General features: G+C 41.0%; 1 protein-coding gene across 3 annotated transcripts in view; it reads right to left on the bottom strand.

Moving 5' to 3' along the window:
• Nucleotides 1-18147, bottom strand: part of RBM33 (RNA binding motif protein 33) — a 90262-nt gene that overhangs the window by 34223 nt on the left and 37892 nt on the right. For all 3 annotated transcript variants that reach the window (XM_075827393.1, XM_075827395.1, XM_075827394.1), the window contains exons 11-15: nt 14943-15072; nt 13663-14384; nt 13300-13461; nt 12922-13161; nt 9042-9674 (exon numbers count right to left, since the gene is read on the bottom strand). In XM_075827393.1, coding sequence (XP_075683508.1) covers nt 9042-9674; nt 12922-13161; nt 13300-13461; nt 13663-14384; nt 14943-15072 — 1887 coding nt within the window. The remainder of the gene's footprint in view (nt 1-9041; nt 9675-12921; nt 13162-13299; nt 13462-13662; nt 14385-14942; nt 15073-18147) is intronic.

Below are 18147 nucleotides of genomic sequence, written 5' to 3'. Positions count from 1 at the left end.
GAGATGTTTTCAATAGCTCATAGCAGAGCACGTCTACGATGAAGATGAAGAGAACGGCCAAGCCTTCAGTCAGTGGGTTAAGCGTTTGGATACAAAGTGCCGCTGCTGTCAGCTTCCTGCAATTTGACAGATCAAATCTTATTTTCCCTCTCAAACCCCAAGAAGAGATACCGCCGACATACATTCAGAGCCGAGCAAATTGATTAATCCCTCTGAACAGAAATCACATCTCTTGATTACAACTTGGAGACGTTAAGCAGCATTATTCTGAAGTGACAACACTTGACAAATTCCCAAACCGCCTCGCTCAGCCTATTGTAGCCGGCATTAACCCCGATGAAAAATTAATTTCCCTTATCTTCTTCTAAGCCCCAAAATCCAAATCCTCCAAACAGACTACTCTTTCTATAAAGGTATTATGAAAACCTCAGAAAGATTAATTGCATGTCTTCAGGTGACATTAAATTAATTTCGGCGCTGGTGACAGACATTTGATAGTGCATATTGAGAGGACAGATAACATTGTCAGGATACACAGCAGGACACTGGAGCGTTGTCCCAGGGCAGCGTCTTCTGAATTGTGCCGTGATAAGGCCAATACCTCACTGTCATTGGCGCTGTTACCGATCCTGGATCTTGCAAATCTAACGACACAGATTTCTATGAGGTCTGACAATGCTGTGGCCTCGCAATAAACACGTTCCCTAACCAGTCAGGAAGATGAAATAGAAGATGTTAAATCTTTGCCAACACGCAGTCTCTGAACAATATAAACTAGAATGTGAATCACTTGACAGTTCTCAGCGCCATCAAGAACACCTTCCAAGAAATGAATGTGAGCCGTTCTGAAAGCGGCGACTGGAAGCATTAAAATGGTAAAAATGAAGATACGGCAGAGATAGGAGAGTCATTTAATTGAAGGGGATGTGAGAAATGATATTCCAGACAAGACGACATATGACAGGTAACATACAAACAAATCTTCAGCCCAACACAACCACAAATGTGATGTTTTCTCTATGTAGATAGTCACTTTTACACACAACTGGTGAATATACATCAGAATTATATGGCACTGTGACCTAGTACCCGGTTTATGGATTTTGTTAACCACTTAGAGAGGTTTTCCAATACTTTTTTTTAGTTTTAATCACGGCTACGCTTCTCAATTTGTCTATTAACCCCTCCCCGACATTTGCTGTATGGGTACGCCATGGAAAGCTAGTGCTTCCGACAATTTGCCGTAGCCATACACTTGGCACCAGGTCAGAAGCTGAGTCAATGCCATCATCGCCGGATGTCAGCGGTATCTTACAGCTGACATCCAGCTGTAATGGCGGGGACCGAAATTAGCTTCGATCTCCGGCATTAACCCCTTCAATGCAGCGTTCAAACGCGATCGCTACATTTAAGGTGTTTGCAGCTCATCGGAACCCCAGTAATGAAATTGCCGGGGTTCCGGTGGCTGCAATGGGAACCGGAGGCCTAATACTGGCCTCCCGGTCTGCCTAGCACGGAAGCCGGTCAAGATCCGCCCGGCGGCGGAGCCTGATCAGCTTCCGTAGCCGCCGGCTCAGGAGTTGATCCAACGTCATCAGCGGTGGAAGTCAGCTGTGTTACAGCTGACATCCACCTGTAACGGCAGGAAACGGATCTAGCGCCGATCCCTGCCATTAACCCCTTCGATGCAACAATCGAAAGCTATCACTGCATCTTAGCGGTTGCTAGCAGATCGCCAGCCCTGACAGGCAATCAGGACTGGTGACTGCTGCTATGGCAACAGGAGACACAATGGCCTCCTGCTCTGCCATTACGGAAGCCGATTAGGCCCTGCCGGGAGGCGAAGCCTAATCGCCTTGCTGTCAGAGAATAACTGACAGATCTAATACATTGCACTATGTAGGTAGTGCAATGTCTTAGGAAAAAATAAATCTGACAGTTGGAACTTCAAGTCCCCTAGTGGGACTTGAGAAAAAGTATAAAAAAAAAATAAGAGTTTGAAAACAATAAAAGTTTCAAGCAATAAAATAAAACACAATCGCCCTTTTTCTTATCAAGGCCTTTATTATTGAAAAAAAACTAAAACCATACGTATTTGGTATCGCCGCGACCGTAACGACCTGAGGTAATCAAAATATTATATTTATTGCACACGGTGAACAGCGTAAAAAAAAACGTAAAAAACTAAACCAGAGTTTCTGTTTTTTGGTCACTTTGCCCTACAAATATTGGAATAAAAAGTGATCAAAAAGTCTCACGTATCCAAAAATGGTACCTATAAAAACTATAGCTCGTCCCGCAAAAAACAAGACCTCATACAGCCCCATCGACAAAAAAGTTAAAAAGTTATGGTCCTCACAATTTGGCGACAGAAAAAATACTTATTGTGCAAAAAGTTGTAAAATATAAAAAAGTGCTATAAATTAGGTATCGCCGGAATCGTACTGACTCGCAGAATAAAGTTAACATGTAATTTATTACGCATGGTGAACGCTGTATAAAAATAACTAAAAAAAGAAAAACTATGCCAGAATTGCACTTTGTTTACCTGTCCTCCCAAAAAAATAGGATAAAAAGAAGTGATCAAAAAGTCGCATGTACCCCAATATGGTACCAATAATAACTACAGCTCGTCCCGCAAAAAAAAATGCCTCATACCACTAAGTCTATGAAAAAATAAAATTAGTTATGGCTCCAATAAGTCAGGAAATATGGGGGATGTGAATTAGCAACAATTTTGTGTGGTATAACTGCCTGTCTTACAAGCAGATACATTTAAATTGAGAAAAATTTTGGCGTTTTTCACAATTAAATACTGAACATATCGAGCAAATTTTGCCAGCAACATAAAGTCCAATGTGTCACGAGAAAACAATCTCAGAATCGCTTGGATAGGTAAAAGCATTCCGAAGTTATTACCACATAAAGTGAAACATGTCAGAGTTGAAAAATGAGGCTGTCAGGAATGTCAAAAGTGGCCAAAGAAGGAAGGGGTTAATGCCCCCTGAATTTCATTGTGTACATTTTTATTTTACAATTATTCTCTTGTTTACAATGCGAGGTTTGTTTACCTCTGTTAGTGGTCTTGCTCTTCCGGTCATACAGTTCCTGGCATGCACCGCTTGTGTCTCAGCATGCAATGTGCTGGAAATCATCACGCCAGCTACACCGAGCTATATACAATCTCCGTTGCCATTTTACTACTCATTAGATCAGTGGGAGCGAACGATAAACCTGCAACATATCAGTGCTGTACCAAACAACACTCTTACATGATGGTATAAAAAAAACAACTTCATTTGACCCCAGAGCCGGAGTCCCAGAGCAGAGTGCCCTGACATCACTGTCCATATATGGACAGTGCGTGGGATCCCCTGCTATCACTGTTCATATATGGACAGTATTGTCAGAGTCTTCCCCAGAGCCGGGGTCCCGGGCAGAGCGCTAGTATAGGATCTGCTCTGGGTCTCTGTGGAATCCACTGCCATCACTGTCTCTATATGGAATGTGTGTGGAATACCCTGACATAACTTTCCATACATGGACAGTGTTGTAAGGATATTTCCCAGAGCCAGAGTCCCTGGCAGAGCGCTAGTATAGGCTCTGCTCCGGGACTCTGTGGAATCCCCTAAGTCCAGCGCCGGAGTACTTGTGAGAGTGCTACTAGCAACTGGCTCCTGACATCTGATTTCTTCTGATAGTTTCCGGTCCGCTGCTGGGGGGAGAAAATGACACCCAGGCGCTGTGATATCATAGGAGTGGGCATGCGTGGTAAACACTGCTAGTGTATAAACCACACATGCTCAGAGTCTAGCAGTGTTTCTCTCCCCTCCAGCAGACTGGAAACTATCAGAAGAAAGGGAGTATCCGATCCACCACATCCCTCAGTGTACAGTGACGTCAGGAATGACGTACCCGTACATTGAGCCAGCTGGAAAAAGGGACTCCGATCAAGGACGGGCTAGCGCCGGAAATAAGGTTTTTGCTACTGGAGACGCATCATGTGACCAGGACTGGAATCGGGTGTTAGAAGATGAAATCAAAACGTAAGTATATTACAAACTACATTATTTTTATATGTGCAGTGAAATAGAAATTAGTTAATTGCTTCCAGAAAACCCCTTTAACGACCACATACTGCCTTGACGGCGGGCCGTACAGTTGCGTAATCTACAGCAACGTCTTTTGGCGTCGCTGTAGAAAAGGCTTATGAGCGCTCATTCTCTAAACAAGAGCGGTTATGAACAGCTCCGGTTCTTAGAGAAGCCAGCTGCTCCACGGGCTATGACTGCAGCATTATCAAAGGGGACTCCCCTCCTCTATCGCATCACTGGAAACCCGATTGGAGACTGGGGTAACCTTCTGCAGTCAGCCCTGGGGACCTAGAAAGGACCCCATGGCTGTCTGTTCTATAGCCTGCTGTTAAGGCATACTGTGTGTTGTGCTAACAGCAGCTGTGTCATAGTGATACAGTATAATGTATTAGCATACAGGAGTATGCCAATATATAAGTAAAAAATAAAGTTGGTAAAACGTTAACCCTTAAAGTGTAGCTAAATGTTCGACAAACTTCTGACATGTCAGAAGTTTGTATTGCTGGGGGTCTGAGCACGGAGACCCCCACCAATCGCTAGAACGAAGCAGCTGAAGCACTCGTGTGAGCGCTCAGCTGCTTTGTTTCTGTTCTGCTTTTTCTGTAAAGCCAATATATCGGAATACGAGCTCATAGACTTTTGATTGAGTCCGTACACTGATACATTTACTTCCGGATAAAGCCGAACAGACACGAAGCGGCTGAGCGCTGACACGAGCGCTACAGCTGCTTCGTTCTAACGATTGGTGGGGGTCTCTGTGCTCGGACCCCCACCAATACAAACTTCTGACATGTCACCTTGACATGTCAGAAATTTGTTGAACGTTTACCTACACTTTAATGGAATTTAAAAATTTTACGAAAAAAAAAAAATATATAAAATAAGTATCCTAAAATATATCTTATTTCCCATACATTACATAAAAACAAAAAAACCTACACATATTAAGTATCTACATGACAGAAATAAACTAAATAATTCAGCAGGTTATTTAATGGGAAAGAGAAAAAACAGACAAAAACAACAATGTTGAAAAATCGCTTTTTTCTATATAGCGCTCACAATACAGCAACAAATTCAGCTATATATATATATATATATATATATATATATATATATTTTTTTTTTTTTTGTGTTCTTACTGTGCAAGTTAAAAAAAAACTATATCAAACTTGGTACCGTTGTAATCGTATTGACCCCAAGAATAAAGTTAATGTCACTTTAACAGCAAAGTGGATGAACTAAAACACAAGACCCCAAAAACACCAAGATATGCAGGTTGGCTTTTTTAATTCCACACCACAATTATTTTTATTTTTTTCAATTTCTCAGTACGTTTGGTACATTAAATGGAACCATTAAAAAAAAGTTTGGAGCTTTTTTTCCTATAGTCTATGGAAACTGGCTCCAAAACTGATCCAAGAAATGTCCTGCACTTCTTTTTCGCGGGTGTTTTTTTTCCGCGTAACAAAACGCTGCAAAAATCGCTCCGTCGGAACAGAACGCCGTTTTCCCATTCAAATCAATGGGCAGATGTTTGGAGGCGTTCTACTTCCGATTTTTCGGGCGTTTACAGCCCAAAAAACGTCCAAAAATAGGCCGTGTGAACATACCCTTAGGGCTAGTTCACACCGAGTTTTTTTGCAGGAGGAAAATTCCTCCTGCAGAATCTGCTCCAGGCGTTTTTTGCACAGTGGTTTGACAAAAACGTGTCAAAACACTCGTCGAGGCGTTTTTTTCCCATCTCCCACTGATTGAAATGGGGTTTTGTAGGCGGAAACCACCTCAAGATAGGTCATGTCGCTTCTTTTTACCGCAAAATCAATGGGAGGCATTTTCGGCCGTTTTATGACTAGTTTTGTGGAGCGGTTTCCGCGCCAAACAGGGTCTTATGTTTCCGACACTTTATAAAGGTCCCCTGACATGTCTGTTTTAGTAAATACTTGCATTCCCCATAATATAACAATATTGGAGTTTCTCTTTTTGGAACTGTGCGCGGTGCTGGTCCTCGATTATTCCTCCTTGGAAAAAAAGGAATAAGGCTAGTGCTACATGGCGACTTTGGTCATGCGACAATGCAAGTAACGACTGTGAATGTGGTTGCTTTACGACGTTATTTAAAGCAACCACCACACTCAAAAAAACATGTGCGACTCATTTGTGACTTGTGTACTAAAGCATAAATCACGTTTGGCTTGAAACCAAATCGCATCCTAAAATAGTCAGGTGTCAGAAGAGACGAAACTAAATTTTTTTTTTCCCTAGCCTAAATAGACAACTGACCATTTCCCCTGTCGGTGGCACAGACTGGAGCGTTCCGGAGCGTGTAGGGAGACATTGGTAATTTATTCATACATTTCCAGGAGGAACAACAGAGGAACATCACAACAAAAAGATGCTCGCGAATTACATCAGAAGGCTTTCAAAACTTTGGGCATATGGATACAATATTTTTGAAACTGTATTTGTATGGTTTCTTGCCGAGTTACTGAATGAAAAGCATTTCTCCACACTGTAAAGCTGCTACATACTGGGCAACATCAAACTATAGAACATCGCAAACAGATGGGAAAGGAGGGAAGAATTGATTAAATAAGGAAATTAATATTTAACAGGAAAGAAATGCTTCCCAAAACCGAGCCGAGAACATAATGTGGCAATGGCCTTTACATTTTGAGAATATGCTTATTCAAGCAAAGGTAATGTATTAATCTAGGGGACAGATTTCTGCCCAGTGGCCTTAAGGAAGAAACTCTGTGGGGGTTTCCTTTTGTCTGCGGCACAATTTTCTGAAATATTAATCTATAACGCGACTTAAATTTGTTGCGGAAAGTGATTAATATTCTCCTTAAGAAATGGGATTCTAAATATTTGTAGCTAAATTCAAACACAAGATTCTCGCCTATGCTGCTATCTCCCAATTTCTCTAGTTGTCCTATGGGGTTAAATATCTTTGAGAACATACGGGTGATCAATCTAACATGTTTGGAGAGCAGTGACATCCTCAAGAGGTGGGCACAATTAAATCGCAATCCGTCTGCCAGCAAGGCTTTCCTACTCGCTCCCCGCTGTCGTCTGTCACTCTCCCTTGCATTCAATTGGCCGATGATCTTTTCTTAAAACCACGCAGGCCTTCAGCTATCTGACATGCACAAAGTGCTGGGGCATCTGTGCGCTTTTATTTTACTGATAAGTCTACAGAAAACCGCTAAAGGAGGGTGGTAAAAAAAAATTGCATGGGAAACGTTTCACATATCGGGAATAAACAGAACTTGATTGTATTTTCTGATGACCCTTAAGTGATAACATTCATAAAGGAAACCATCTACCGCAGGAGGGGCCAGACGTACAGTTCAATACTCGGCGCTTAATCTAGGAGGGGTCTGTATACAGATGATGGATATCATTAGATAAGGGGGTCTGTATACAGATGATGGAGATCACTAGATACTAGATAGGGTTGGCAATGAATGGGGAAAATTCTTGAAGTGATCATGCACAAGCGTACAAAATGTTTTTTGGCACGGTCTAGAAGGGCTCATGCACCCGGCCATGTTCAGGAACTGCGTGATACAGATCTAATGTTTACCCATGATCCATCAGGTGCCACGCATCAGGGCATACTCCCTTTATATTCTAGGAAACCGTGCAGCACAAAATACTGGACCACACAACGGTTCCGTACTGCAAACGGTATTACAGCCGGCTCGTTGCCATGCTGGAGCGTGTTAGTTCCCACAGAGATTTTTGTCAGGCAGAAGAAAAAAAAATGTGCCTAAAAAGTCAGTCTGGAATTTTGAGGCAATTTTGAAATGCCTGCGTTTTTTTTTTTTTGTTTTCTTGCTGCGCTTTTTTTTTTTGTATAAATTAATCAAATACAAAAACCTCAGCAAAAATATATATAAACTGCTCCGAGAAAGAGAATGCTGCTTTTTTTTCCGCGAGCAGTCAAAAGCCGCCCAGGGGGAAAAAAAAATGCCTCTACGTCCCATTGAAATGGGGGGGTGATTTGGGCCGTTTTTTTTGCCGCTGGTTCCGTCGTGATTTCGGTGTCAAAATCAGCACCAAAAAAATGCACTGTGAACGGACCCTTGCAGAGCGCTGCAGGACCGCACAAACCCCGTAACAATGAGTAATTTTCTAACACATAATGGCGAACTGGTACATTACACTACATGCAGCAACATATCTTCATCAAGTAAAATTTGTAGGTCCACTTTAACTATTGAGTCAAAGCATAAAAACAAAGCATCATAGTATGGGGACCCCAACAGCACAGAAGATGTATCAGCCAAACTAAACGTCTTCATCAGGGAATGGCTGCTCAGTAATATATTCAACCTTTTCTCCTAAGGGTGGCATCTTCATTTCAGACACACATACACCGCACAAGAAAGGCTATGCACAATTTAAAAGGATTCTAAACTTTAACAAAAAAGAAACTAAATTTTTTTTTTATAGAATATAAAACTTGTAATATATTATGCAGCATTTTCTAGTTCTCTGAAGGCAGACCGCAACAATCCATGGACGTCTTCATTCTGGATGTCGCAGCTCCATCTAGAAACAACTAAATTCCTACTGTAATAGTGTATTATTTAGTTAGAACTCCTAAAAGAAGAAAAGCGTCAGCAAACTAGAGGATGAAAGGTCTTCTAGGTGTATATACGGCCAGAACCAGAAAAAGCGCCCACGGCCTGCATTGCTGCCTGCATATATAAAAACCGGATGGTGCACAATAAAAATAGGATTAATGTTAAATGAACTCATTTTTTTTGTCAAAAATAAAAAGTATGAGAAAAAAAAAAAGTTTAGAAGCCGCAAGACCTGAAAAATGGTAAACATATTAATGTACTCCAAGTGTGAATGAGGCATAAATGTCAGTCCTGATGCAAATGAATTTCTAATGCAAAGTATAAAAAAAATATAATACATTTTTGGACTTACCTGTCCACATAACTTAATTACGCGGACTTTTGGAGCTAAATGTGCTTGTTCGCCACTACTGCTGTTTGACCTCTGCATGACCGTTCTCTTTGTACCCATGGTTCTTTGTTCCTGCGTCTTGACCAGAACTGGAACTACTTTTAAAGTCTGTTGTTGCCCAAATGGTGCAGCAGAGCCAGCAGGGCGGACCGGTTGCACTTTTGCCGTCTGGTTCTCCGCCGCTACCCTATTTTGAACAGTCTGTTTAAACACTTTCTTCTGCAGACCCGGCAACGATACACTGGTTCCGGCAGTCTGCAAAAGGGGAATTTTCTGCTGCAACATCACCGGCAAGGACTCCGACTTCCTTGATACAAGTCTGTTCTTTATGTTTGGTCGGGGCTGCTCGGTCACGTGAGTCATTATCGGACTACTGTTTTCCACCTTTGGTGTTTGTTTATCGGCCTCCAATGGGCCCTGCTGCGCAGTGTTGGGCGGCTGCTGCTGTGAAAGTCTCTCAAGCAGTTCTTTTTTCCTGGCACCAGCCTGTTGTTGCCGTCGTAGCTCCTTCTGCTTCAAAATCTCTTCTCTTAAACGCTTCTGTTCTTCAATCTTTAAGCGGTACTTTTTAGTCTCTTCATCTTCGTCAGGGAACTTTAAAGAAAACACAATCCTTCATTAAGTACAAGAATTATGGACATTTCGTTTTGCTACCATCATCTCCCTCATCACAGTCAGGCAGCGATTGTCAGTTTAAACACGCACAGATATTGTTTGCAGCACTCTAGAAATAGAGGATGAAACAAGTATGGAGATACCAGAGCGCCCTTCTGTCAGATCGCTTTATCTCGTTCCCTCCTGACAAACTAACAAAAGGTAGTGAGGTAAATGACCTGAAAAGGTTTCATTAGAACTATTGATTTTTCTTACAGAATTTTAAAGCATGATCTCCAACTCATTTGTCACACAATAATTGCTTATAATGAACACCACAAGTCAAGTGGCTGACCTTGAACTCGCGCACCCTTCTCAAGAATCAAAATGATGTCAATTGCAAAGCTGGAATATTAATGGTATACAACAAAGACTTATTATTCTGTGTCCACGCCGTCTGTGGATGGAAATAATAAGCATCAAATAACCTTTGCTCGGTCTGTGCACTCTAATAAGGAACAAATGCCCTGTACGTCTTTACAGTTTATTAGGGAAAAAAGTGGACGGGGCGTCTTACTTCAAAATGGGAAATTCGGAAAGAAAAACAAGGACCTCAATGAAAATCTCTAAAGGAATAATAGAAATAAGGCATGGGGGGCATTAACATAGCCAGGCAATAATCGGCACTGCAGTAATTTAATATCCAACATGTTTGAACCAAGCGCCTGTCATTGAGAGATCTGTGGATTAAAAGTCCTAATCTATTGGGTGCAGTACCATCTACTAAGCAGATTCCCTGAACACCCCATCAAGGGCATTAGTGGAGCGTGTGCGGAAGTAAAATACAAGATCTCTTCCTGGAGGATAAGAGGGATTACAAGCCTAAAGGGCCATTTTTCTTGTAAGTCCTAATTCACACAGCGCAGTTTGGTGCAGCTTTTTATGAATTTATTTTTATTCACAACAGAGTGACTCCTGAACATAGAAATATAAAGTACAGACTTCCAGTACCCATTATTATCAATCTCATTTTTGAAAAATTATCTTTTATAAATAAACCTGCACCAAAATCGCAGTGTGAAAAAAAGACCTATAGAAGTGGTCAGTCTGGTGAGGTGAATACAACAAGTGCCCCCATTAAATTCCCGATGATCTGGACATTTAAGGCCATTTGGGGGTGTTCTAGAACCCGCTAGTTTTAGGTTATTGGGGCACCTGATTAGTGGATTTGGTATAATATAGCGCTACTGTAACTATTACTCCCAATATTATGAAGGGTTGTACGGCATTTCATATCCCACACTGTTGCCCTGTAAATCAGTCAGCAGAGATGATACCAGAACAAGGGCCGATATTGAACATCCTGCATAAAATTGCAATAAAGGTGAGCACTGCCAGTGTAGCAACCAATCAGATCAAAGCTTTCCATTTTAACAGATGCTCTGGGAAGATGAAAGCTGGAACCTTATTGGATGCTATGGACAACACAGACCCCTTATCGGCGAACAGTTTTTATGCATGAAGACCCCGTGTCAGCTCATGAATTTTCAAAGCAACATTGAAATTCCCTAGAGTCTCTGCTTCATGTAAAACACGCTCTTGTGGCTAAAAAAAATTTCTATCTGAAAAATTATACTCTCACAGATTAAGCTTTATCTTGAATAATACAAAACGTATACAATTTTGTAATGTATTTTGTATATTCACTGCTTGCAGTCAGTAAATGGAAACACTTGTCATTTAGGGGCTGAAAACCTGCATTGAACACACAGGTATATTGATCGTTAAGTGTATACGAGCTGTATCTTCTAATGGGCAGTGTAACTGGGTGAACAGAACATTATCAGGACAGGTTTTCACCCTCTGGGTGCAAACAAGAATGTTTCCAATTACCAACAGCAAGCAGAGATCTTCAACATGTTGAGGCATTAAAACACAAAGTACAATAGAAAATTGCTGAACTTTTCCTTATAGAATAAACTTTATTAACATAAAGCCCCTATAAAAGGGGTTCTCCCATAATTATTATTTATCACCTCTCCACTGCATAGGTTATAAATATCTGATTGGTAGGGGTTTGACCGTTGTGACCCTCACGATCACGAGAACGGGCTTACATTGCCACTGCTGGGCACCGGTAGTGAAGCGGTAGTGCGCCTACTCGGCCACTGCTCCATTAACTTATAAAGGGCTACCAAGCGCCATCTTCGGCAGCCTCATAGAAATGGAGCGGTGGCCGAGATTGCGCAGTACCACTCCATTACTATGGAATTCCCAGATACAGCAAGGTAAGCACATTTTTCTTTATCGTTGTGGGTCACAGCGGTCGTACCCCCACCGATGAGATATTGATCATCTATCCTGTGGATAGTTGATAAATATTGATTATGGGAAAACACTTAACCCCTTCACGCAAAATCACGTAACTGTACTTGATGAGGGTTAAGGGGAAGCATGCATACACAGCGGGTGACGGCTGTTACACGCAGCCGACACCTCCCTGCAATGAGCGGAATCAAAGATCACTTTGATTCCGCCCGTTTGACACCTTAAATGCCGCAATCAATTGCGACCGCGGCATTTAAAGTGTTAGTTACAGGGGTGAGCCCCCTCAAATACTCAAAACTTTTAAAAGTGGTAAAGCATAAAACAAAACATATAAATTTGGTGTCGTCGTAATCATATCAATCTGTAGAATAAGGTGAATATGCAGTTTTTACCGCCTGATGGGCGCCGTAAAAACAAAACCCCCCAAAATATGACGTAATCGCTGTTTTTTGCCCATTTCACACCACAAGTAATTTTTGTCCAGCTTCCCAGTACGTTATGCGGTACAATAAATGGTGCCATGAAAAACTACAACTTGTCCTGGAAAAAATAAGCCCTCGTATGGCGATATAGACGGAAAAATAAAAAAAATTATAGCTTTTGAAAGGTGGGGAGAAAAAAACAAAAGTGAAAATTTGAAAAAGGGCTGCGTCCTGAAGGGGTTAAGCAATTAACCAATACATGTGTGTAGGTTCAGCATAGGAGATGCTTCATTTAATTCTAGATTCAGGCAATAAGATATAGATTATGCATAGAAGTCTAGTTTTTCTTTAATACCCTATAGTCATTTCTTATGGTAAAAGGTCTCAAAACCATGAGAAACTGTAGTATAAATGAATCAACATGAAATATATACTCCATTAGGCACTATATAAATGTACTAGTATATGTCCCACCAAGGGCATGGAAAACGACTTGCCTGCTCTTCAATCTGAGCTTCTGGCTTAACTGGGCGGGCAGTGTTTAAAGGTTTGCTTGCTTGTATTTCTGGCCTTGTTTGTGGTGCCGTGGTTCCAAGAGGCTTAACCTGAGCAGATCTTCTCCTGTTCATTTCTGCAGCGGAGTTAGAAGGTGCGATCGGTAACTCCCTTAAGTTGCTATTCCTTGGATGCTGTATTTGTGTATTGTAAGGCTTTGCCATATTTAGACCTGGAGTACTCTGTAAGAGGAAAAAATACTTTTATTTCAATTAAAAGAGGAACACTGAAGAATGTACTTGTATTACACGGATAAGAAAAAAAACTCTGCGGTGGCCACATGCAAAAACGACACAGCTTATTAGGTGAACAACACATACCTGTCTTGGTTTTGGAGGACCATGTCTTTGCTGTCCTACCATTCTATGGGAAGGGGTCTGTGCTCTAAATGGAGGTGGCTGTTGTGTCGACAGTGGAGGCTTTGGTGGCGCCCCATGGTGGTGATGTTGATGTATTGACTGCATTGGAGGCTGCATATGGCCCTATAAAAAGAACAGCACAAACAGTCCAAATTCATAACCGAAATTTAAATAAAATCACAAATTGTCTATTTGAGGGTATGACAATCTGTACCAATCATATGCACCTCTATTCTGTTTAAAGCTTGTGAATCTTAGAATTAACACTTTAGGGGTGTACTTCTGTTGATACTTGAAAAAAATACATGCAAATATTTTACAAACCTGCATATTTGACTGAGCGTGCGGCATAAATGGTTGTCCTGGTGGAAACTGATGCCTTGGTGGAGCAAAAGGTCTTATGTTGCCTGAAGGTTGGTTGAAAGGAGGCATTCCCAATTGATTTGGAGATGGTAAGTTCATGCGAACAGGACGCTCTCTAGAAAATCCCGGGGAGTTAAATCCTGGCTGGGGTCCAGGGCCAGGCTGAGAAAAGTTTGGTTGCGGAGCAGATCCTGGTTGGTTGAACCTTGGCTGTGGTCCATGGTTTAACTGGTTGAAACCAGGCTGGTTATGTCCAGGTGGATTAAATGGTGGCTGAGGTCCAGACTGACTGAACCCCGGCTGCGGGCCTGGCTGGTTGAAATTTTGCTGGTTAAACCCTGGTTGATTATTTGATGGGTTAAAGACAGGCTGAGGACCCGGTGGGTTAAAACCTGACTGAGGGCCTGGTGGATTAAAGCTAGGCTGTGGACCAGGTTGGTTAAAGCCTGGCTGACTGAAGACTCCTTGTGGCCCAGGCGGATTAAATCCTGGCTGTGAACCAGGTGGATTAAAGTTAGATTGGGGCGGATTAAATCGGGGCGGCTGGTTAAAGCCCTGTCCAGGCGGATTAAATGGTGGAACATTTTGGCTAGGAACTGGATGGTTGGTATTTATAAGAGGCGGAGGAGGAATAGGAGGAGGATTTCTCTGATCAAACATATGGTGGTTGGGAAACCGCGGCTCTGTATAGAAAAAATAACATTAGTAAGTTCAACAGATATGAAAAGATCACGAAAAAAATTATTGAATACAGTTTCTCCCTACATTAACTTACAGCATAAACAAATATACAGCTTATATAAAGGTCGTGCCAAATCCCTTCATTTGTGACATTAACAAGTCAGAGATAAAGACCTTACTGGTTATTACAAAAAGTTATCTCATCGGGAAAACCCATTATTAAATTGTATAATGTTGTATAATGTTATATTCTACGGCTTCCATTCAAATAAATAGGTTACCATATACTAGAAGGCGGTGCGAGTCCCCTAGCATGGGTTCTAGTCTTGCCAGTGGCTATCTGCTCTGGCTTATAGAGGGAAGACCAGAGCAAGTGATTCCTATCTAATAGATGGTGGCAGACATTTCCAGAATAGTGACCAATTTCCCTATCTTGGACAACAGCAAATCTTCGTCAAATTATAAATTGTGGTATTCCATGGTATGCTTACGCTATATCCTTGATAATCTCAAAAATGTAAAATATAAAAAAGGACCGCCAATGTGTCTGAATGGCTTACCGCCCATGAAGAATGGTTCTCGCTCAGGTTGTGGTGGCGGCGGCCGATTTCTCCACGGTTCCTGCAGCCTTGGCGGCTGATTAAAGTTGCCCGGCACAGGACTTGATACCGGTTGAAATTCTGGCATGCCCTTTTGAAACAAATAGTTTAGTTTACTTATGAGGATCAAAAGGACAAGGAGATAAAACAGCAAGTAATAAGAAGTTCACACAAACTACTTATGGAACGATACACAAAAAAAAAAAAAGCAACTTAATTTTAAGTTATCAACAACCAGGTAATTTACTTTAATGAAAAAGAAACATTGTTCCGTGGAGCCAAGTCTTAAGAAAACGACAAATTCCTCATTAAACGTGACTTTTGGCTTCATAATATGCCAACCATCCCACCACCTCAATACCGGGAGATAAGGTAGCCTTAATCCTTTTAGAGAATTATCCTCTATTTTCTGCTTCTTTTATCCCCTTAAATATCCATCTAGTTAAGAAATTAACATTCTCTCACACACAATCACGACACAAATTATACTTTACATTTCCACATCTCTTGTTAATTACATGATGCTATCGGCAGTAATCTATTCAAGGCCTGCAGATAACTTGGCCTACCGGTGAAAAGAATTGAAACTTAGCATAAATTGCTTTGCACACAGTTAATCTTAAAGAGAAAACCAGAAAAAAAAAAAAAAGGAAATCTAACAGCTATTATGAGACTTATCAGCTTTACGGGAAGGGTCACTTATACTTTCCTAGGACTAATTAAATGTGTTAAAGTCTTTGTAACTTAATGAATCTTTCAATAAATGACTTCCAACGTCTACAACATGTTTTCATTTATTAATTTCCCTTCATATGCGAGCGTTCCATTAGAATTCTAATGATGGTTAAACAGGGTCAGACAGACAATTGAGAGCGGTGCTTAGAGATTAATGACCAATATCGCCCGCTATGCAAATTTAATTCTGGATTCTGAGAATTAAACACTTTTAAAAAGTATTTGCTCTTTAACATTGTGTGAACGATAAGTCTTCCACAAGCCCTTATGGGATCTATTAGTGGTAAAAGCAAATGAGAACATAGGAGTGTTACCGTCCACGGCAAATTACTTTGGGTCTTTTGTGGCCATTTTTTTTTTTTTAACCAGAGCGGAGGCTTGGGTCACATTTATCAGTTTTCTAATCCACAGCCATATTTGGTTTCAGAGCAAAAACTTATTATACTCATCGCACAACGGATTGCGTAGATTTTAATGGGATCGGTTTTTGCCAGTTCAATGCCAGAAAGAGTTTTGCAAATTAGCAACGTGCGTGCTGTGTTGCTTTGTGTGTAAAAAATTAGATGAATAAAAAAAAAAAAAAAAGAGGTTTCTCTGTTTTATATGCTGAAGTCTATGGGATGAAAGTTATAACAATGAATGATATTCACAGTCATCTGTTACTTCAGTTGTTACCACCGGATGTCCCATCGACTTCAAAGTTAGGCTCTATTCAAACTGTGTTGCTGTGCACGTTATGTGTGTTATATGTGTTACAGGTGACTCAAGATATAGATACACTGCACTCTATATAATACTTTGCGGGATGCCTCCGCACTTTAAAGTGTATTCGATTACGCTTTTCAATATATATATATATATATATATATATATATACATACATACACACACACACATATACATATATATACATACACACACACATATACATATATACATATATATATACACACACATACACACACACACACACACACACACACACACACACACACGCACGCACCCACTACCCCTAACATATGCGCGCACACACACACACACACACTAAGAAGAATACTAAAGAAAAATTAAAAAATGGCCATCTCGAGTAAGTTATTGACACAGAATCAGGATTTTATTTGCAGCCACTTGTGTTTGCTCTCAGATCTTCATCGAGATTATCTGAGTAAGCATTTCCAGCCGGAAACGTACACAAGCTCCGTTTCTTAATCAAGGTATAGAAAGCTAGAAGCAGAACATACCATGGTGAATGCAGTCTTATTTAGATGAGCCAACAGCTGAAGGGGATTCATTGATATGATTAAATGTGATGGTATGATAATGTATGGTAATTGTAATTAATCAGAGACCCACCAGCAAATGGACGATGTGCAATATTATGTAAGCTGCATTTTAAGCTGCATCCCTTCTGTACTAGCTTGACAAGATTTGACAGCTGGAGGAATCTCATGTTGCATCTGTTCACCAGAACTTATACATCAGATATGACAAAATGCCCAGTGTTCCTTTCCTGCGTTATCGGGCATCATTATTAAGCATTACAATGTGTGTGAAGACAGTAGGTGGCAGAAAAGAAAACTTCATGTTGAATCCAATAAGAAGCCTCAGGCTTGTGTGCAGAGTCCTTTATGACTACACACAGTCAGACTGGGACAGCAGCCTCATTCAAGCAGAATTTCCATGAAAAGCCATGTAAAGCATTGAGCAGGAAAGGTCAGCCCCCGCCACCTGATACCATGGCCGACGTTCAATAAGTGACGAGCCAGGGACAATTTACTTCTAGTTTCCTGAGAGGAAGATCTTACTGGTCCCCCAACACTGGGATAAATTTCAATGTGAGAAATCCACTATTTTCACGTGGTCTGATCACGCTAAATGCAAAAAAATAAAATACTTTTAAAAAGGGACGGGACAACTGGTGGTACAAGCAGCGGCTATTAAAGTATACAACCTTGCAAACTGCCGCCCTTTATCCCATTATATACAGAATCTAACCTCTCACCCTTCTGCCAATGTATTATAATTGGCAACAATTAACTTTTATTCTACAGAATTACCCAAACAGAACACGGACTACAAAGGAAATGAAGTCTGAACACGATGAAAATCAATAGAAAGTCTATAAAAGTCTAAAGACTTGTAATGTAATAACGAACAAAAACTAATGGAAAACATGGGCAAATGTGCACAATACGGCTTTTACAGTATTCCTTCTAAGTCATTGCTAGGTGATACTTTCTTCTACTTGCCTTGTAGGTAACATATAGGGGTTGAAGACATTACTTTAATACCCCCAGAAAACAGTAGATTTTGCCAGGGGAAATAGTTTTTGGCTATTCATTCACTGTGTGTGTTAGCGGCTCGTCTCTCTGCTCTGGCTTGGAGTGGGCTCTGCCACTAGGACCCATATAAATTAACCACAAGTACAGTA

The sequence above is a fragment of the Rhinoderma darwinii genome, chromosome 5 (genome assembly GCF_050947455.1).
Source record: "Rhinoderma darwinii isolate aRhiDar2 chromosome 5, aRhiDar2.hap1, whole genome shotgun sequence".
NCBI classification, from domain to species: domain Eukaryota; kingdom Metazoa; phylum Chordata; class Amphibia; order Anura; family Rhinodermatidae; genus Rhinoderma; species Rhinoderma darwinii.
This window is presented reverse-complemented; position numbering and strand designations above follow the sequence as displayed.